This window comes from Lepidochelys kempii, chromosome 13 (assembly GCF_965140285.1).
Source record: "Lepidochelys kempii isolate rLepKem1 chromosome 13, rLepKem1.hap1, whole genome shotgun sequence".
Classification (NCBI taxonomy): Eukaryota; Metazoa; Chordata; order Testudines; family Cheloniidae; genus Lepidochelys; species Lepidochelys kempii.
This window is the reverse complement of record NC_136392.1, coordinates 5,969,945-5,992,120: the sequence shown is the minus strand read 5'-3', so window position 1 is coordinate 5,992,120 and position 22,176 is coordinate 5,969,945. Positions and strand designations below refer to the sequence as shown.

The 22,176-nt window shown below is 48.0% G+C and overlaps 1 protein-coding gene across 1 annotated transcript; it reads right to left on the bottom strand.

Annotated features, from left to right (window-relative positions):
• Nucleotides 1-2,391: 2,391 nt before the first annotated feature.
• On the bottom strand, nucleotides 2,392-17,486 carry SRMS (src-related kinase lacking C-terminal regulatory tyrosine and N-terminal myristylation sites). Its single transcript, XM_073309024.1, has 8 exons — nucleotides 17,131-17,486; nucleotides 10,065-10,186; nucleotides 8,617-8,783; nucleotides 7,156-7,297; nucleotides 5,991-6,149; nucleotides 4,030-4,211; nucleotides 3,317-3,473; nucleotides 2,392-2,585 (listed from the first exon to the last, which is right to left on the bottom strand). Exons 1-8 carry the CDS (start codon nucleotides 17,484-17,486, stop codon nucleotides 2,392-2,394), a joined length of 1,479 nt encoding a protein of 492 aa, XP_073165125.1.
• Nucleotides 17,487-22,176: the final 4,690 nt, after the last annotated feature.

Here is a 22,176-nt window from a genome sequence, read left to right as displayed (position 1 = left end):
CATAGATAGGGACTACATTTGCCCTTTTTCGGTCCTCTGGGATCTCTCTCGTTCTTCACGAGTTCTCAGAGATAATCACTAATGGCTCAGAGATACTTCAGCCAGTACTGTAAGTCTTATAGGGTGTATTTTGTCTGGCCCCGCCGACTTGAAGACATCTAACATGTCTAAGTAATTCTTACTGTGTTCTTTCCCTGTTTTAGCCTTGGATCCTACTTATTTACACTGATATTCACTATTTAGTGGTGCAATCACTGCTAATTTTTTTTGGTGAAAACTGAAACAAAAAAGGCATTTAACACTTTGGTCATTGCTGCATTTTCTGTTATTGTCTTTTCCTCCTCATTGAGTAACGGCCCTATTCTGTCCTTAGTGGTCCTCCTCTAGCTTCTAATGTATTTGTAAAATGTTTTCTTGTTACTCTTTATATCCCTAGCTTATTTTGTGCCATGGCCTTTTTAATTTTGTCCCTATATGCCAGCGTTGTTTTTGTTTTTTATATTCAGCTTGAGTAATTTGACCTGGTTTCTACTTTTTGTATGACTGTTTTTTGAGTTTCAGGTCATTGACGATCTCCTAGTTAAGCCATGGTGGGCTCTTACCATATTTACTATCTTTCCTTCTGAGATGAAGCTAGAAATGGGAGGCAGACCTGTTGAAAGGCTATGGATGGGGAAGGCTAAATGGGGTTAGAACAAGGTTGATGTCATGGTAGGTTTCGACTACAGACCACCTAACCAGGAAGAAGTGAATGTGGCTTTTTAAAAACAACTAACAAAATCACCCAAAGCAGAACACTTGGTGGTGATGGGAGACTTCAGCTACCCAGACATCTGTTGGGAAAATAATACAACAGGGCCCATCCAACCAGTTCTCCGAATGCCCTGGAGGCAACTTTCTATTACAGAAGGTGGAGAAAGCAACCAGGGGAGAGGCTGTTCTCTCCTGGATTCTGACAAGTAGGGAGGAAATAGTTGAGAATTTGAGGCTTGGATGAAAGTGATCACGAAGTTGATAGAGTTTTTGCTTCTAAGAAACGGTAGGAGGGAAAAGAGCAGCATAATGACAATGGACTTCAAGAAGGCAGAGTTTAGCAAACGCAGGGAGTTGGTAGGTACAATCCCATGGGAAGCGAGTCAAGGGGAAAAAGAGTTCCAGACAGTCAGCAGTTTTTTTAAAGCATCATTATTAAAGGCACAAGTGCAAACTATCCCAATGCACAAGAAAGACAGGAAGTAGGGTAAGAGATGGATATACACATGGTTGATGTGTTTTTATTTTTTAAGAGGACCCTTTCCTAGATCCTCTTGGGAACCTTCCAATAGCTTCACAGAGCCTCCTCCAATACTTTGATGAGAAAACCAGAGAAAGTTGGTTAAAATACTTGTATTTAAAGAGGCAGAAAATGTACAGTTAACGTTTGCATTTAACAAATAAAAAGAATGTCATGCTTCAGGCAGCCACTAAGTGGTGCTAAAAGACAGGGAGCTCAGGGCTCAGCTCTCCCTGGAGTATGAATTAACCATGATGATGATGATTTATTGTTTCACAGTTGGGGAACATCGAGAAGCCAGGTCCCTCTGCTGCAGAGCTTACAGTCTAAATGAGGAATATGACAGACAAATGAGAGCTTAATAATATACACCAGGAGGGGTCAGGAAGGATGATGGTTACAGGAATACAATTATATCTGAGTGGGTCCGAATTGTGGGGAATGGGGGGAGTGGTAATTGGCAGTTCCAGGCATAGAGGGAGAAGTCCAGGCAGATCTAAGACCCAAATGCTGCCCATATGTGGGATGCCTGGATGTCTCTGAATCCCAATGAGGAAACAGGGCTTTACATGGCTTTTTCTTGCTGTGAACTACAACATGGTCAGGTCTGATTCTGCCACTGATACTAGCAAGTACTCTGAAGAGTTACATTGTCCGCATGCGCTCTGAAAATTGAGTGGGTTTACATGCATTGATCAATAAATAAATCAGACACACATCATGAATAAATCCATAGCAATCAGTAGTTTACACAGACAAAGTAAACGGGAAACTTCACTTTCAACGCAGCGGGTAGCTTGTGAAATCCTGCTGTACTGTTCAGATTAAGAACTTCTTATACCCAAGGTGACATCTTTGCTGTACCGCATCTATAATGAATAGTCCTCTTGAGGAGGGCACAGCCAGACCATAGCAAGGAGGCTAAAAGTCTCCAAAATGGAGCACGGTTTTCTGTCCCTCCTAAGGAGAGGGCCTTGTGTATCTTCATCTGAAATGTGCAACACAAGAATGCCTGCCGGACTCAAGCCCTGCACAGGTTAGTCAATGGAATGGATACCTCCAGCAGTGGGAAATGGAGCCCCAAATAATCACGGGGGTGAGGCGTAGGGCCGTTTCCATCAGGAGAGCAAATTGTGCGCCCGTCTGTAAATCGAGCAGAGTTTCTCTCTCAGAGCGAGGAAGGTGGGTCGTTCCTCAGCATTACCCTTCCAACACTCCAGCATGACGATATAGATCTCAGGAGGGCAAGTGCTTGGCCGGGGCAGGCGGTAGCCCATGCTGATTTGCTGTATGGTTTCTTGGTTTGTCATTCCTGTAAGGAAACAATAAACTCCAATGACCCTATTCACCATCACGTTGTGGAGTTTATCCCCCCAAATGGCTCAGGGTGGCTGTGAAGAGTCTAGCCGGCCTGTATGGAACGGCTTCTCCATCACCATTCGATCCCTCATCAAGCGCACCTCCCATGTGTAGTGAAACCTGTGTCAAGCAACTATCAAGGCTGCCTCCTGGCTGTGCCGTAGCGGCTCCATGCACTGTGCTGAAAGCCTCCTTTCCTGGCAGGAAGACTGGATGGCGGGGTGGGAGAAGCACATGTTTCATCAGGGCTATCTGCTGGATGTCGGTGAGGTGGGGAGCCAGAGGACAGCAGCCTTGTGTAAGGGGAGCACAACGAGGGTACATCTACACTGCAAAAAACCAAACCAATCCGCGGCACCAAGTCTCAATCTGGGGCAATTGACTCAGGCTGGAAGTGCTTGTGCCACAGGGCTGAAAATAGCTGGATAGATATTAGGGCTCAGGTCGGAGCTGCAAGTCTCTCCCCCCTCGGCAGGTTTCAGAGCCTGGGCTCCAGCCCGAATGTCTACGCTTAGCCCCACAGTGCGAGCCCGAATCAGTTGACCTGGGTTCCGAGAGTTGCGACCACAGGCGCTTTTCTTGTGTAGACGCGCCCTGAAGGACATTCTCTGAAAGAGTGTGGCACAGTATCCCTCGAAAGGCAGCACAGCTGGTAAAGAGGAGGGGGAAGGGTGGGCATCTTACCTTCATACGGGGTCTGCCCATACGTGAAGACTTCATAGAGCAGGATCCCATAGGACCAAACGTCAGATTTCAGTGAGTAGGTGTGGTAGTTTGCTACTTCTGGTGCTGTCCACTTCACTGGGATTTTGGTGCTGCCGCTGGTGGAATAAATATCGTCCTAAAAAGCAGCAGGAGATAGGCCATGAGCAAAGGGGAAATAACAAACACAATATCCCCTCTCTCACAGGCACGGGGGCAGGAGAAGCCTAAGCTGCTATCTCAAGTAACCCTTACTAGCCCCACAGCTCCCTCTCTCCAACGGTGCACTCGTTTCAGGGCCGACACTGATTGTGTCCTGCCACACGCGATGTAACTGGAGACCATGTTTCAGTACCTCGGTCTAGCTGTAGCTCTCGGGATTGTCAACCTGGGACAGCCAACGCTGGATCCCTGGTGCGAGTTTCTCATCCTCTAGGCAGGCAGAAAAGTCAGTGTTTGGGGAGAGGTGGAGTTGTCTGTTCTGTGGCATTCAAAGGCAACCCCTCCAGCCAGTTAATCAGCTGTATCTAAGTCTAACCAGCTGGTAGGATGGTGCCACCTTGTAAAAGCTTCAAGGGTGGGGCTCACAGGTTCCAGTGTGAATTGGGGCTTTGAAACTGGGAGCCCCTTGGGGACAGGGAAGGGAATGTGGAAATAAGCAAGGCAAAGGGACCAACAGCTTCCAGCAGACCAACCTTGAGGAGCCTGGCGAGTCCAAAATCGGCGATTTTGCAGGTGAGGTTGTCTCCCACAAGGATGTTCCTAGCGGCCAAGTCCCTGTGAACGATATGCTGTTCTTCAAGGTACGTCATCCCATCGGCCACCTGACAAGCAATGCTCATCAGGTGGAGTGTGCTCAGAGCCCTCCCTTCCAGACCTGTTAAACCAGCGATCGAAGGACCAAAATCACTTTCTGTTTTAGGCTGATCCATTAAAACCCTCACAGAGCACGTTATGGAATCAGTACATCCTTGCTAGGAAAGAGACCTGCTGCTAGGAACTGATAAAATAAACACGTTATGAACGTGTGCAGCCTTTGTTATTCAGCCCCCACTTCTGCAAAGCACTCACACACACGCTTAACTTTGAGCACATGCAGGTTCCCCTTGACTTCCATGTCTGTAAAGTTAAGCGTGTGTTTCAGTGCTTGGCAGGCATTGGACCCCTGTGAGCTCTGTTGCAGTGAGGAAGGTGGTCCTCATAAGGAGTATGGTAGGAGTATGAGCCACTGTTAGGAGTATGAGCCATGGAGTCTAACTCTTGGCTGGGAGTTGTGTTTCAGAACCCATCCTACTTGGGAGTTGTTGCTCCTTGGATAATGAGTCCTGCGGGATCCATAGCCCCAAAGGAGGCCCCATTAGTCAATGGAGGATGTTACCTAGTAAAGAAGAGGTCCCAGCTGGGAGCTGTGTGACTTGTTTCCCTAACAACTATTTCCTGGTTGGGGGAACGAAAGAAAAGAATGAGAGAAATAAACACTACAGGCATGTTCTTCGTGCAGTTTCAGGGCTGACTCATCAAGATGGCAACAGGAGACTTGCCTTTTTATCTGTTTCAGACGCCAATGCCCAAGGGACAAGTTTTGGCAATTCGCTTCCAACAGAGGTTGTGGCCGAGCAGGCTGGGGAGCTGAAAACTCACTCTCCCAGTCCCCCGGTGAAACCACCTCCTTTGGAGTCGGTGAACAACGAAGCAGCACGCCATTCGGACTGCGCGAATGTCTCAATGTGCCACGGCAACTCTTCTTAGAGAGGGGCGTCAAGCGACGGCAGGAGTTCAAACCTGCAGGAGCTTTGAGGAAGCCTATGCCTTGTCGACATACACAAATTGTACTGTTTTCACTACATCGGTATAGTCCGAGCACTACCGCCCTCCATAAAGGAAGGGGAATAAACTGTACTGGAAAAAGACAGCATTATACGGATATAACCCACATGAGGTATTAGTCTAGTATATATATTTCAGTAAAACAATCACACCCGACCAAGTGAGTTATACCAGCACAAAAAACGGTGTGAAGACCAGGCCTTACATTCAGATCTGGGTGCTCAGGACTGTTGAGACTTTTCTGCAAAGAGGCCCATTGCATAGTTACCGGTGGTAGGGGTGAGGGCTTCTGTAAGAGGTTTAAAATTAAAAATGGCGAATTGTCCCTGGCCGACGTATGGTGAATTAGAATGTACCCGGGGCTGAATTCTGCTTTCAGTTACACTGGGGTAAGCATGGAATTGCTCCGACTGGGGTGGAGCCGCCCTGCCTTCGCCCCAACGTAAATGAGAGCAGAGCTCGGCGGGCTGCCTCTTTGACGGCAGCGCGTTGTCACCGGTTTAATTTGGGCAGGGCGGAGGCAGCCGCCTGGGCCCTGCCGTCCCTTCGAGCTGCTCTTGAGTGCTGGGAGACTCGAGTTCCAAGAGTGGTACTGTCACATGGTGGGAGGGAGAGCTCAGTGGTTTGAGCATTGGCCTGCTAAACCCAGGGTTGTGAGTTCAATCCTTGAGGGGGCCATTTAGGGATCTGGGGCAAAAATTGGGGATTGGTCCTGCTTTGAGCAGGGGGTTGGAGTAGATGACCTCCTGAGGTCCCTTCCAACCCTGATAGTCTATGATTCTATGACTCCCTGCGCAGCGCTTGGCATTCAGGGCCGGGTGGTACTGACCGCTGAGGTAGCTCTCCAGGTTGCCTTTCCTCATGAGTTCGGTGACGATGTACAGGGGCTCACCCACAGAGCAGACCGCATGGAGCTGGATCAGCCTCTCGTGCTTCAGCCGCTTCAGGTTCTGAATCTCTTTGGTGAAGTCTTCTGCCTTCATGTCAGCTGTGGAGGAAGCCGAGACGTTTCCAGGGTGAGTGCGTTTCTCGCTACGTTCATCCCTGCCTTTCTCCATGTGGCTGCGGGAGCTTTCCAGCCCCGCCCCCACTCTGCGGCTCTCACGGCTCATGCACCCCACCCCCTTGCAGCTCATTAACAATAACATTTATTGAGGTTGTTCTCGTTAGGATTGAGATGCCATTTTCAGGTAGCTGCTGAGTGCAGAAGGGCCTTCCACACTAGTGGTTCTCAACCTGGGGTAAGCCTGCCCCTGGGGGGACTCAGAGGTCTTCCAGGGGGTACATCAAGGCATCTAGATATTTGCCTAGGTTTACAACAGGCTACATAAACAGCACTAGCAAAGTCAGTACAAACTAAAATTCCTTACAGACAAGGACTTGTTTATACTGCTCTATATACGATACACTGAAATGTAAGTACAATGTTTATATTCCAATTGATTTATTTGATAATATATGGTAAAAATGAGAAGTCAGCAATTGTTCAGTACTAGTGTGCTCTGACATTTTTGTATTTCTATGTCTGATTTTGTAAGCAAGGAGTTTTTAAGTGAGGTGAAACTTGGGGTACACAAGACAAATCAAACTCCTGAAAGGGGGACAGTACTCTGGAAAGGTTGAGAGCCCCTGTTCCACACAACAGTGCAGTGTCTTACCATGAGGCCTCCAGAGTGATGGGGGGTAAGGGGGGAGGAAGCCATTTTGTAAAGGCCTCAACGTAGATAGGACCAGATTTTCGAATGGGTGCGTGCAGACGTGTGGATGCTTTGGCATGCACCTCGCTTCCAGGCAAGTAGCCTTACTGAGCTAGGGTTGCCCGACTAAGCCAGGCAGGAAGTCCTATCGAAGTTAGTTTATTTAGTCTGATTGTTTACATGAAATGTTGGGTGATCAAGGGGGAAATGAAACAGACTGGAGAGATCTTTCATGGCAGTGAGTGAAAGAGACAAGGTGGCACATGGTTAATGTTCCCTGCCTTCGCGTCCACGCACCTTGTTTTATGATTTTGATGGCAACTGGGACCATGTTCTTCCACAATCCTTCCCACACCTCTCCGAAGTATCCTTCCCCCAGTTTCCTCCCGAGGGTGAATTCTGAACGGGGCCGTTCCCATGCATCTCTCACCGGAGGTGTCTGTATTAAACATATAGAGACACAGAACATTTCATTTCAGGCCTATGCCATCCAGCTAGTCAGGTAGAGGCAGCTTTATGAACCAGGGCAGACTTGGGCATAGGATGAGAAAGCAACCGAAGTCAGCATCCAGTCCAGTCCCAAACAGCACCTCTTCATCCTGATTCTCCTCTGTTACGTGTGCACTTCTGACCCTCAGGTGTGTCCCAGAATCCTTTGCCGTGGCTACTGCCTTTGGAGCACTGGCCACATTTGGGAGCCAGAGATGTCCATGAGAACAGAACTTTGAGACTGCAGGATCTACCACCATTTTAGGACCAGGAACTACAAAGGCTCAAGGGATACTAAGGGCTCTGGTTTCTCTCGGGAGGCAGTTAGGTCTCACAGGAAGCGTGAAGGCAGAGAAGCTGCTGGAAGGGGTATGTAGCAGGAAGCAGCCGCTCAGATCACAGAGAGACCATCCCATCTGCACCATTAATATTGATTTGTATGATAAGAGGGTGCTCAGTGAAGCTATAGGAAACTGGTCTCTGTCCCCTGCAAATTAAACTTCTCGGTAGAGCTGGTTGAAACTTGGAGTTTCTGTTCCAGAGGAAGTTCCTACATTTCAAATTCTTTTTCACTCTGAATTGGAACCAATGACCTTAAAGATGGCCTTGAATATGGAGTAAGCATTTGAGAAAGCCCTGTGCAATTCAACTTGAAGAAAGGGAAACCAGATAAAAGCCGCAGAACAAGAGAGACTCCTTAACCTTATAATTAACACAGCAGAGCCTGAAAGCAAAGAGGCTGATGGATGGATAAGAGGGCAGCTATATTAAAAGGACACTTAAACCTTTCATTTAATAAAGTGTCGAAAGTTGAGCTGCTCAAAAAATTATGGACACATTTCTGTGAAAAAATGCTGAAAAAAACGTTTTTCATTTTCAACATTTTTTCACTGAAAGACTTTTTTATTTCTGTTGGCAGAATGAACACGGATTTTTTTTTTTCATTCTGGCCCCATTTCTCCCACTGGAGAATGTTTATAGTTTTTGGATTCATTTTTTTTTTTTGGCTCCAAAACAAAAAGAATGCAACCAGTTCTACAAGAAACTGCCTGCATTGTCCTTCAGAATGCCTCTGTTCTAATGGCCACCATATCCCCTAGCAAATCACCTGCTCCCTACCCCATCACAATCACAGAACAAGTTACAAGACTAAAATGAAATAACGAAGAAAGAAAACGGCCAAGGCCAGCAAGCAAATAGTGAGCATCAGGTTTAAGATGAGTGTAAGAGTGAAAGAAACTAGTTGACGCTAGTGTTGTGTACACAGACCTTAGGGATGCAGGGCTGTAACAAGGGGCTCTGTACAACTTTCCAGTTTATGGTGTAAAAGGTGAGCAGTTCCTCCATGTTGGGGAAAGTGTGTCCCTTTTGTATGTACAGACCTCCGTCGGGCTCCTTACAGATCCGGAAATGACTGACTTTAGCATGATTACGGACTGCAAGAGAAAAACCAAAGGAGAAATTGAAACAGAGTTCAGTGACCCATGCAACCAGCACTAGTCCCCACTTGAGCATTGCTGGCTCTGGCCTCAGTTTGGCTCTCATTTACACCAGTGTAACAACACTGACTTCCATACTAAAGAAGTTCAGCCTAGATAGTTTGTCCAAGAGGTGGTTAACAGGTGACTTGGTCTATAAATGGTCTCTAAATACTAACACATGGCAGAGATTTGATAGTAGACAGCTCTTTATCTAGCAGACCAAGGCCAACGAGATCCAATGATTGGTAGCTAAAGCTAGACAAATTCAGACTGGAAGTAAATTTTTAACAGGGAGGGTAATTAACCATTGGAACAATTTACCCAGGGACGTGGTGCGATCTCCAATCACCTGAAGTCTTTCAATCAAGACTGAATATCACTGTATGCTAGTTTGCAAACAGAGTTTACGGGCGTGATGCAGAAATTACTGGGGTGAGGGTCTTCATCTTGTGTCATGCCAAAGGTCAGACTAAGTGATGCATTAAAAATCTATGAATTTACATCACTGTAAATGAGACCTGAATCAGGCCCTGATAGCTTAAAGCCGGAATTTCTTTTTTTATATAATCCACAGATCAATAGAACAATCCACTGGAAATAAACCCCGCGGCTAAGGACTATGAAGCTGTCTTATGAAGCTGTAAATTGTTTATGGCTTTCATATCCCTGAATGAGAGCATTGTACTTTGCTTTCCCACAGTGATTCAGCGCTCAATATTTGCATAGATACGCAGGGCATTCAATGGCCATTGGAGTGGCTTTCTGTCCCTTTTCAGAGCTGAAGTGAAGCCATCTTAATAGGATGCTATAAACCACTTTAAACACATCCCTGCTCTTTCCTGCTTGTTGGTGAGCCCAGCTCCACAGGCAGAATGTTCCTTCACCCAGGGGCTTCTCCCACTTGCATGTGGTACATGCTGATCACTTCCCTTTCCCCTCATCTTGCCAAATCTACACCTGGGGCTGCCATAGCCCAGGGAAGGGCGACCAAGAGAGAAAGGAACCTAAAAAGTGCCTTGAGATGGCTCTAAATTATGCCAGGGGTGAATTTGGCCTCTGGCAGGCCCCCAGGATGGAGGTAGGTGGCAAGGTGGCTCACAACCATCTTCATTTCCCTTCCCCACCAGCTGTGCCACCCTCTGCTCCTGGGCAGCACTGAGCCCCCTTTGTGGCACGAGGGCAGAAATGAGCCACAGACAGCAGCAGGGCCGGACTTTGCAGAGCGCTGGGGGTTACCTGACAGAGAATACTCCCCCCGGCTACTCTCGCTGTCGCGGATGAGGAAGGAGCCGTGTTGATTGGGCGGTGAGAGAAGGAGCTGCTGGGCCTCATTTCGACTGACTCCACTGAAGTACCAGCTGCAAGAAAGACAAATGGCCGATCAGAGCGACTGAGCCCCCAGGACAGACCCTTGCTGCACCCGGGCCCCGAGAGGCATTGAGACGGGAGGAGTCAGAGTAAAGCCCAATAATGCCCTGAAATGGGCAGCGTGAACCGAGCTGGGCTCTGCACCATGTGGCTGCAGCTGGCTCCGTTTAGCCATAGCATGCGCCAGGGGACAAGCGACGGAGGGTCAGGTCCTCAGCTGGGGTCAATCAGCAGCTCTGCACGGACTTCGACAGAGCTATGCTGATTGACGCCAGCTGAGGGTCTGGCCCAGGGGGGCTCATCGGCACTGCTGTGTTTTATGCAGAAGGTGGTGTGATACGGGAGTGATGGGCACCAGTAAAACCTCCTGAGGCAGATAATAAAAGACTTGCTGCAAAAAAACTCCAGCCCCCTGAATACTAGCAAGTAAAAAATGGGGTGGCCAGTGCCCAGGGTGCAAAAGAGAGAAATGCACCTTTTCCTTCTTTTCCTAGAAGAAGAGCTGTCTGCTGCAGCAGGAACGACCTGCATGGGCTAGGTTAATGCACAATGCACAGGCACAGACCAGCCTTTGCATGTATCAGCCCAGGTTCGAGGAGGCCTGCAGGGAACAGAAGGTCTCCGGCTCCCCCTAGATGTGAAGAGGGCAAAGTGACTTTCCCTCACCCGCGGGCAGGGTTAATTTGCCTATTTACCACTTGTTTGGGTGTTGCTGAAGCAGTGTGATCTGGCCTTTCTTAGGAATGGCGTTTAGTGGGTTATATTGGTGCATAACATAACTCATGTGAGCATGGACGTGGGGCTGGATGCGGAGTCCAACCAACCATTTCCTTTGTTTTGAAAAGACCTCATCATCTGTAACCCAGCCCTGCTTAGCCCACGGACCGCCTGGTGCGAGGGATGCCCACATGAAAGCCAGAGACAAGGTTTGCTAGTTTACAGTGCTCATGCTCAGCGGTACTCAAGGAGCTGCCCTTTGATGTCCATTTCAGTTCAGTAATGTACATTGTGGCTGCATATGTACAAGCCAGCAGTGCAGTTTGCTAGCTTCACCCACCCCCATTGTGGAGGCATGCGCCCCAGTATTGAAGGAACTGCCCGTTGATGTCAATTTCTTAATTTATAATGTCGCTCCCCGGCTAGTCACATCAGACGCACACACTGTTTTCCTAATGTCTCCCACACAGCTTCCTTCCCCTTGGGTATCAACCATGTTACATTCATTCCCTGCCCTCTGCAGAGGCTTTGTATGTCTCATGTGGCACAAAGGGAGCAGAAACCCCAGTCCCCAGTGTCAGTGCTGAGGGTTGGCCAGAAACTGCTTGTATCCAACCCCCCCAGTGGCAGGGTTGAACAGAAGATCAGGATGCCAGATGTTCTCCCCATGTCCCCACCGAGCTGGAATAGCAGAGATGCTGGTTCTTGGGTTCCAGCCCACACTACCTGTGGTTATCACTATTTGTGTTTGTGCAACTGCCTCATGAGCAGCAGAAGAGCTGATTTACAGTGCAGAGACAGGAGCACCCGCAAACAATCGCACCACAAACAATCACACCCTCTGATGTCATCGCTAACCTTTGCGCTCAGAGGCTGCTGAATGATTTGCTCAGTTTCACCGGGGCCTTTTGTTATCTGGTATCACAGCTTGTTAATGCCAAACTATTTCCTTCATTCTTTGGACTCCAGAGGAGAGTACAGGAAAGCCCGGCACTTTGCCCCAGATAAGAGCAGATCTTTAGAACCAATGGCGTCTGCTGTAAACACTTAACTCCACCAAAGATACCGGGCATTTTGATCTTAATTCAGCAGTTAAGGAAGCAGGAAGAATTAGAAGGGTTTGGTAGCACCTAAAATAAGGCACTTATTTGCCCTTCAGTTCTAGAAAATCCAGGTTCAAATATGGATTAGGTCACAAGTGAAAATGTGCCGGTGGTCTTTCCTCTATTTGCCCGTCACAAAACTACCCTTTGTGCTTGGCAAAATTCCGTACAATCGTCAGTCTCTAACCAAAGGAGATCGAAGATTGGAATAGCAAGGCAGGGCTGCAGGTCAGGTGTGAGGTGCTGTGGGCAGAGCTGTGCTAGGTGTGCTATTGGGGACAGGACCTTTAAGGGCTGAGCTTCCCAGACACAGTGCAGGCAGGGCTCCAGGAAGCTCATTGTTACAGGCAGAGCCAATTGCAATTGGACACAGAATGCAGCAGAACTCTTGCAAACTCCTTCAGTGTGGAGGGCTCACTAAACACCACACAAGGGGCGTTTTGCACAGTCCCTGCCCAGAGCCAGCCTTGTCTCCAACCAGGACTATCCCATCTTAACACACATGGGTACTAAAATGTGTATGTGCAAATGTATACGTGGCCATTCAGTGTGTGTAAGGGTTCAGGGGGCCAGGAACAATATCACGTGTCTCTTCTCACCACTCTTCTAATTATTACATCATTTATTTGTATTACCATAGTGCCTCTGAACCCTAGTTGTGAAGCAGGGCTTCATTGTGCTAGGCACTGTACAAACCCAGAAAGAGACGGTTCCTGCCCCAAGGAGTTTACAATGTAAGTACTAACCTAAACTGCACTGCTCCTAAAATCCTGCTGGTCAGGCGTTCTGATGGATGCAAGTGGATCCCGGCTCCGTCCTTCCCCTCCAACTCCTCTACTCCTATAATTTGTGCAAATCTATTGTTAAAAATCATCTGGGAAAGGGTCAGAGGTCATCGCTTCCCAGGCAATACATGAGTAAAGGCGGTTGCCAGGGTACTAGAGGCCATTGCTGCAGAAAGCTGAACTGGTGTTTGTTACAAAGGGTTGAGCAGTGAAAGGGTCTGTTAGTATCTCTGCACACCCCCACGCAGGCACTGGGAGAGGCTCCCAGAGGGTGTTGGGTGAATGGCGCCCCTGAGCCTGCATTTACCAGGGACTTGATCCATCCAGCAGCGTCGTATACTCAGCCCAAGGCACAGCTGGCGTTTCTTGTTCTTGTTTGTTCTTGTTGGGAGGGGCAGGGGGGAAGACAGGTTGAGCCTGTCCTGGGGCTCAGGGTTGGTGTAACTGCGCAGAAGGGAGATGGAAAGGGATTATTTGCCTCAGCTACAAGCACTGATGTGGTGTGGATCTGACAGGCTCTTCGCCTCGCTCCCCCGCAACTGGCTCACTTGCAATACACCCGGCTAGCTGAGGAAAGCTGCTTCCCCCCCAGGCTGTTAGCATAGTCCCTACTCTCGTCTCTTCACCTAGCGTGACGGTTCTGGGCAAGCTGCAAGCACACATACACCCAGTAAATGAAAAATGAATCTAGGTTGCCAGGCCTGGGGCCAGGCGGTGCCCTCAAGACCCCCACCTGCAATGGGAGCAGAATCACAGCATCACCGGCAGGCCTCAGGTGAAGACAACCCACTGCCCGGCTGCACAGGAGGGTGCGGAGTGAACACGCTGCGGGGAGCAGGCAGCTCGTGGCTGGAGAGCAGCGGCTGGTGGCCAGAGAGCGGCAGCTAGTGGCCAGGTGCCCAGCTGTGAAGGCAGTGCCCCTCCAGCAGCAGGAAGGGTGGCCAGACCATACCAGGCCATCCTCACTTCTGCCCTGCTGCTGGCGGTGACTCTGCCTTCAGAGCTGGGCTCCCGGCCAGCAGCCGCTGCTCTCCGGCGGCCCAGCCCCGCCACCAGCAGCAAGCGCAGAAGTAAGGTTAGCAGTACCACAATCCCCACCCCTCCCAATAACCTTGCAAGCCCCGCCCCCCCGAACTCCTTTTTGGGTCAGGACCCCTAAAATTATGATGCTGTGAACTTTCAGATTTAAATAGCTGAGATCATAAAATGTAGGATTTTAAAAATCCTATGATCGTGAAACTGACCAAATTGGACCGTGAATTTGGTCGGGCCCTATATATGGGCCTCAACTCAGGCATCAGTCTTGCACCCCCAGATAACTAGGGGCAGGTGGTAGGGTGCAAACAATTGCAGGCGTATTTGAGAATACGTGGATACGTAGGTGGGAGTCCCAAAAAGCATTCAGCGGCGGCACAAGGCTTCTGCCATGGAGACGCGGAGTTTTGCCACTGGATTTCAGTGAGCTAGGTCAGTGGTCTCCAAAGTGGGGTGCGTGTACCCCAGGGGGGGCACCATAGGATTCCAGGGGGTGCGTGGCAGGAGGAGTGCCACCTGACAGCACTCCGCTGTTTTTTTTCTTCGCCTGCAGCAGGTCTTCCCCTCCAGCAGCACACCTGGGGCAGGTCTTGCCTCCTTTTTTGTTCGGCAGCACGCCTACGGCAGGTCTTCCCCTTTCCTTTCTTCGGTGGCACTGGGGCGTGCGCGATCCAAAAACTTTGAAGACCACTGAGCTAGGTTACTGCTTCTGAAAGTCCCACTCTACCAGGTGCTGTGGGGGTGCAGCCAGTGATTTGGGTGACTCCGTGAGATCAGATTCTTTGCTCCTGCAAAACTGCACTCACGAGACTATTTGGTAACAAACTCAGAAGCCGCTTTTCAGAAATCGGGACGCTGGTGCATACGCCCCACTAATTTCTCTCTGCCACACAGATTATTGCTGGCTGCAGATTATTAAAGGAACTATGAATTGGTGAGGCAAGAAAGTGAGGAATACATAGCATCAACAAAGCCAAGCACGCTCCACAGGTTAAGGATCAATTTCCTCCACCTAGGAGTACTAATGACTTTTACTCCTCTCCTGGAATTATTCTAATTCAGCTACTCTCTTCACGGGGCCCATGAATGAATTTGTCAACGAAGCTTTGCCTGAACCTGCCTGCTGCTGTCCTGGTGCATTGCCAGTCATAACAGCTAAACTGCACTGTGGGTTTATGCTCTAGACAAGCACGACCACGAACATGGTCACTCTTGATCTACACTGAGGTTTGATCCCACCAGCAAGAAAAGGTGGGTTCCTTTACTTCATGTGCCACCTGTAATACAGGTGTGAAACACAGGTGTGCTGGTAAAGACTGACCCAGCCCCAATCAGTGGATGAGGGTCAGGACTACACAAGTGTCATGCCCCTGGCATCTGACAGGCATCGGGATGTACTGATGGCTACTGGTACAATGCCCACCCTGCCATTGCTACTAGGGCTTGGATGGGGTTGTGTGGAGAGTTAGGGGAATTTTTATTTTTTGGCAAATACTAAAGTCACTGAAAAAATGCAGGTTTGGGGTGACCGACCCTACCTGTGAATTCAGATTGAATCTGGTGGCCAGATTTTTTGTCTGGACAAAAAAAAAAAAGAAATTAGGGAAAACAATTCAAAAATGGCAAAACCAGTTTGTTGAGAAACTGCTGATCCCTTTGATCTACACAATTTTTTTCATTTTGATGAAAACCCTCCCCAAAAATCCATTTTTTTCTTGTATTTTTCAATCCAGCCCTACCTGGAACCTGACGAAAAGAAACGAATTCATCAGTGCTGAAAACCCTGTATTCTGGTCGTACCCCACCACCATTTTTTTGGTCGGTGTCCTGTCTATCTGATCTCAGTGAGACGGACAGATGGAACGGAACCCTATTTATTTTAAAATGCAAAGTGGTTTCACTTTGAAAACTGACTGTAGTGTGTATCGGATGCTGTCACCCACATTCCACCCCTTTGACTCCATATTCAGGAAGATAAGTAAGAGCTCAGCTGCCACTTGAGTAGACTAGAAAGACCAGAGGAGAAACTTTTCCTGGGACTTCACTCGGAGTTTTCGCAATGCTTGCTTCCAGCGTGTGTGTAATATGCTAATGGTACTGACTGACTCATGGGCCTGATACTGGCAGAACGGAAGTGTCTCAGGTGTGCTTCACAAAGCACGTCGGACCTGGATCATTGTGAGTGGGGAAAGAAATGCTGCCTTTCACTCACGCACTGGGCAGGAAGAGGTTAATGTTCTAACCTTAAAATCAGCAGCTGTGAAGGTGTTGCTGGGGAGTTGTTGGCAGGGTGGGGGAGTGGTTTGCCAGAGCAGCTTGCTGCTGGAGCTCCACAACACCCTCCCCTTGGGCCGGTGCTGGAGCTGGAGAACTCGACTGGCCCACGGCTGTGCCGAAACAGGGGTTTTGTCTGGTGGGGCTCGGGGGTTCAGCAGGGCAGCTGCCTCCCTCTGCCAAGCTTGCCACAGCTGTCTACTTAGCCTCATCCCACACCACAGTCTGGGAGAAGAGGACCAGCAGCGGTTTGGGGGACTGATGCAGCACAAAGAGGGATTAAAAGCCTTGTCTACACACACCTCGCATTGCTTTAATCAAACCAGTCTAACCCCCCTTGTCTAAAGGGCAGCTATACCACTGGAAAGGTGATGTATCCTGGCACAGTGTATTCTCAAACAGGAAGGGGAACAGCTATACCTGGGACAAGACCCCTTCAGACTGGTATCAATGTGTCCAGGCTGGGGGTTTTACCAGCATCACTATTTCAGTTAAAAGAAAATAATCACACCCTAACCGACACAGCATCACCAGTACAGAACCTGCGAGTGGAGCAGGCCCTTGGCAGCCACCTGCCAGGGATCATTATTGTTTGTATTACCGGAGCACCAAGGAGCCCCCAGCTTGGAGCAGGACCCCGTTGTGCTAGGTGCTGTACAAACAGAACAAACAGCTCAGACATCTCTCTGTTTGGCCTGGAACTGTGCGATGCGCCAGTTCCACTCACAGCCCAATAACCGTGGTGTGCCGTAGGCCCTGACTACTGACAATACCAAATGCAAATTACAAATAAAAGAGAGACAAGACAATGCTACAGTTCAAGCTGATCGGGGACAGCCTCAATGTAGAGGCAGCAGGCCCAGTGTTTGTTCTTTGTCCCTAGCTTTCAGTTCTGCCAGGCCTTAGATCAATATATAGCACTGGTGCCGGGAGATCCAGCTTGCCAAGTTTCCCCCTGCTTTGTGCTTCATTTACAAAAGATTATCCCCACACAAGCCACAGTGAAGAGCTGGTACTTACAGCTGATGGGAGGTTTCCTTGTTGATCCTTGCCACGTAATTAGCAGGGACGTAGCCCAGCGCTGGTTCCCCCGAAAGCCTCCTGGCTAAGACATATTCCCCCTCTTCTTTGAGGACACAGAGTTTATCTCCTCGGCTGACGCTCAGCTCCTCTGCACTCCTGGCTCTGAAATCATACAGCGCACTAAAGAGAGAGGAGCTGGGGAGGACAGGATCCGGCTCTAGGTCTGGCCGCAGGGGGACAGGATCAGGCTCAAAATCCCCCTGTGAGGGCCTATCAGCAGAGACGGTGTTTGGCCAGAGTTTGTTCCACAAGGAGGTCAGGAAGGTCAAGCGCTTCCTGACATGTTGTTCCATCCCTGTTCCCAACAAAGCTGTGTCCAAGCGTGAGGCCGCTATGCTATAGCATTTCTCCACAGCAGAGCAGGGACTTTTGGTCCCATGTCTTTAGTCCTGAGCTCTGCACATCATCTGTTCGAATCAACGCTCAGGGGCGTGTGATGCCAGCTCAGTGCTGAAACAGGCACCTGTGCTGTCTTTAGCTGAGAACTTCCTACTTCTGAAAGTGAAACGAGAAGATCAGGTGTAACTCGTTGCTGGCTGGAGCCATAGGCTCAGACCTGCACACACATCTGGCCTTACAATCACACCTGGAGTTTGCTTCATTAGTCAACTCTGTTTACACTTTAAGAAGCAAGGGAATCTTTTGAACTAGAAATTAACCAAAAATATGTTCTGGTAGTTACCAGTTACTGACAAACAGAAATCTCTGGTAGGTAGGAAGGACTCGTACGTACAAGTGGTAAATCTCAGAGAAATAATCTCCCTCTATCTTGTGCAGGATCTTTCAGATAAATTATCTCATATAAATTATTATATTATAAATGTGCTAGAGTTAAAAACAGGAGTTCCAGAGACAGCAAGTGAGAGAATGTAAGAGGGGGAGGTTTTCAGCTGGAGTGGTCTGGATTTTTGCCTCAAATATTTTTTTTGCTCGGCACTTACAGCCCTCCTCCTGGGCAGGTTCTGACATCTGGCTTTACCTGTCTGGAGCACTCTAACTCCCCCTGTACTGCAACTGCCTTGCTTTTTGTTTTAAACTGGAGCTCTTTTGTGGGTGCAATCCATAGACTGTTGAATAAAAGGGAGAGGTTTATTGCATTTCTTGTCCGGAGTTTACCGTTTATGTGGCCTCAGGTTTGCTATGTAATGTGAAAAGTCCCAGCTGAAATGGGCTGACGTTTGCATGGAGTTTCCATGGAAGTGAGATTTACATGTCTCTCGACAGGAGATCAGCTCTCCCTGCATTCTAGCTTTTGTGCCTCTTATTTGTCCTCCGCTGCCTTCGTTAGGATGGGAAGGATAGGACTGGTCAATAGTGGTAGATGTCAATTTCACCGTACACACACAAACCAACAAACAAATATTTCCATCGATGACCGAAATTCACTGCTAGGCAAAGTAAGAAAAAACGCTGCTGGAGAACTTAGAGCTTGATTTAAAGATATTTACATTGTATATTTTGACGTGAAATGTTAACCTTGCGTTTGAATAGTTATAAAGCTGTAACTTTTTGAATCTCAACGTCTACTGGCAATTAAATAATTATTGTCTGCCCCCTGCATAATTTCCCAGAAGTGTGAAAATCTAAATTGATAAAAATCAGAAAAAATGTTTAAAAATAAACATCGATATTATCCATAGGAATTATAAAAAAATAAAAAATTGAATTGAAACCTAGCTATAATTGTCTCTGGAATTCCATGGCTGACACTGGTTCGTTTTCAGGATGCAAATTATTTGTTTGAAAGAAGTGGTTTAAAAAAAAATAGAGAGGAAGAGATATATTGTAATGGTTTGATCAGAGGTTTATTGAATAATTATGCCATTTAAGTGGTCTCAGCTATTTAAGAGTTCTACTTAAGAGGACCACAGCACCTAAGTGGTGAATCTGGACTGCCTAAGGTGCAATTTTCAACTAAGTGGCAAAACTAGATCACTTAAGTGGTTGACTTAAGGCCACTTCAGTAACAAAATTCAGACCATTATAAATTTAGCTGAAAATCTCTCTCTTTCATCTGGATCTCAATTTTTCTTTTCATTTGAGTTTGGCTCTAGGAATTGCATCTGTCATGGTTTTGCATCTTTTAACTCACAGGAGCCATTTAGATCCTGTGGTCACGAGAGCCATCTACTCACCTGGATATATTATAAAGTTACATTCCTTAAACTTCACACCCCTTAGGTAGCCAATCCTCCATTCCCTGATGCAGTAAATCCCACTTCCACTCGCTGACTTATTCTGAAGCTGCCAAGTGCTGGCTTGGATATTTTTCTAAGATCTGTTCTGGGAATTGCTTTGGGGCAGGTCTCTGGCCGGTGTTATACACTTATCACAACGGTGCCTTCTGCCCTGGGAATCCATGAACTGTTGTTCCAGAGTCCACAGGGCTGCTCAAAGTGGGGCCAACGGGTTCCTAAGTGACCTGGGATGGGATCGGAGTAGAGCGCTATCAGCTTTCCTCAGGATAAATGCTCATGAGCACTGAACGAACACACACTCTCTCTCTCGCTCACACACACACACAGTTTTATGAAAGTTGTAACTCCAGTGATGTTGAGTGCAAAAATTCACACGCGAGTTCATTTGGCTGGTAAATTTGCTTTTGGCGGGAACACAGTGTCTCAAGGTGCCACATTAGTAAAGCACACTGGGTTTCCTGTCATACAGACAGACAGGTAATTCCCATTTCACAGCCGCCACAGAAGGCAGCTGTAGGAGTCCAGAAAACACCACGAAGAGGCGACACAGGGTAGCAAACCAACATGTGCAAATCCCATGGCTCGGTGTCAGCATCCCTGCGTGCTCCCCAGGATTCTGACAATACCCAAACTGCCTGCCCCAAAACTTGATCAGATTTTAGGGGCATCTTGCCCCACCCCGAAGGCTCAGAGAGCCATAAGTGCAAACCAATTTGTGTCCTCTCCCCATCTACCACGGACCTGGGCTCCATGAAGAACCATTCCAGGCTGCTGCATAGGAGTTGTGGGGAAGGATGGACTGGTGGGTCTGTAATCATGAATATATGCCGAACATAAGAATGGCCACACCGGGTCAGACCAAAGGTCCATCCAGCCCAGCATCCTGTTCACCGACAGTGGCCAATGCCGGGTGCCCCAGAGGGAATAAACCTAACAGGTAATGATCTAGTGATCTCTTTCCTGCCATCCATCTCCACCCTCTGACAAACAGAGGCTAGGAACACCATTCCTTACCCATCCTGGCTAATAGCCATTAATGGACTTAATCTCCATGAATTTGTCCAGTTCTCTTTTAAGCCCTGTTATAGTCCTAGCCTTCACAACCTCCTCAGGCAAGGAATTCCACAGGTTGACTGTGCGCTGAGTGAAGAAGAACATCCTTTTATTTGTTTTAAACCTGCTACCCATTAATTTCATTTGGTGGCCCCTAGTTCTTACATTATGGGAACAAGTAAATAACTTTTCCTTATTCACTTTCTCTACACCACTCCTGATTTTATATACCTCTGTCATATCCCCCCTTAGTCTCCTTTTTTCCAAGCTGAAAAGTCCTAGCCTCTTTAATCTCTCCTCATTTTGGACCTATTCCAAACCCCTAATCATTTTAGTTGCCCTTTTCTGAACCTTTCCTAATGCCAGTATATCTTTTTTGAGATGAGGGGACCACATCTGTACACAGTATTCAAGACGTGGGCATACCATAGTTTTATATAAGGGCAATAAGATATTCTCCGTCTTATTCTCTATCCTCTTTTTTAATGATTCCTAACATCCTGTTTGCTTTTTTGACTGCCGCTGCACACTGCGTGGACGTCTTCAGAGAACTATCCATGATGACTCCAAGATCTTTCTCTTGATTAGTTGTAGCTAAATTAGCCCCCATCATATTGTATGTATGGTTGGGGTTATTTTTTCCAATGTGCATTACTTTATATTTATCTACATTAAAATTTCATTTGCCATTTTGTTGCCCAGTCCCTTAGTTTGATGAGATCCTTTTGAAGTTCTTCACACTCTGCTTTGGTCTTAACTATCTTGAGCAGTTTAGTATCGTCTGTAAACTTTGCCACCTCACCTTTCTCCACTCCCCACCTACAAGGAAGAAGCAAAACAAATGTGCCCTACCTGGCCTGAGAGGGTCCACTGATGGCTGCCCATCAGCCTGCCCAGCGTGCACCATCTGCACGAGCACCGGGCACTGGAGAGAGGATTTCCTGTTTAGGGAGTTTCCCCAAGTGGTGCTTTTCTTACTTCTAGCATACAAGCAGGCATCAAAGAAGGGGGGGAAGCAGGGGTTCCAACTTGTAGGGGAAAGAGACAGCAAGTTCCACATTGCCCACTGGAATGTGTGTAAAACACCTCCGACAACTCTGCTGTTCCCACTACGCTCGCCACACGCCCCCACCCTCCTTAACCATGTGCATCGAGAGAAAAATCCACCATGGCCCTGGCTTCTTTAGGCATTTAAGCTGGACAGTTGGTATCGGCACATGTGTCCCTTGCTCTTTTTAACGAGGGCTGCAGTCCCACAGAACTATGTATTCAGGGTCGCTGTAGCCCTGCCAGTCCCAGGATATGAGAGAGACAAGGTGTGCGAGCCAGTATCTTTTATTGGACCATCCTCTGGTCCAATAAAAGACATCACCTCACCCACCTTGGCACACCAAGAAATAGTTGATAAAATCTCATCAGCCACACCCCTTTTCTAGCATCATTTTATTTTCCTAATAACTTCCAAGTCCTAGCAGGGGCATCACAGGCTTTGGGTCCCTTCGATTCAGTAACAGGCCTGAAAAGAAGAAAAAAGAACAAGCATGTCTGGAAAAGTTTATGATCCTTGTACTGTGGGAAAGGGGAGGATATAGGGTGGGAAAAAGAAAGGAACGATGGGAAGAACAGAGAACAACTAAGGACTCAGGTATGTTCTTAGCAAAAACTATCTGCCTGTGACTGACAAGTTTTAGGCTGCCCTGGAGTCACCTGGGTATAGATTATAGCACCACTG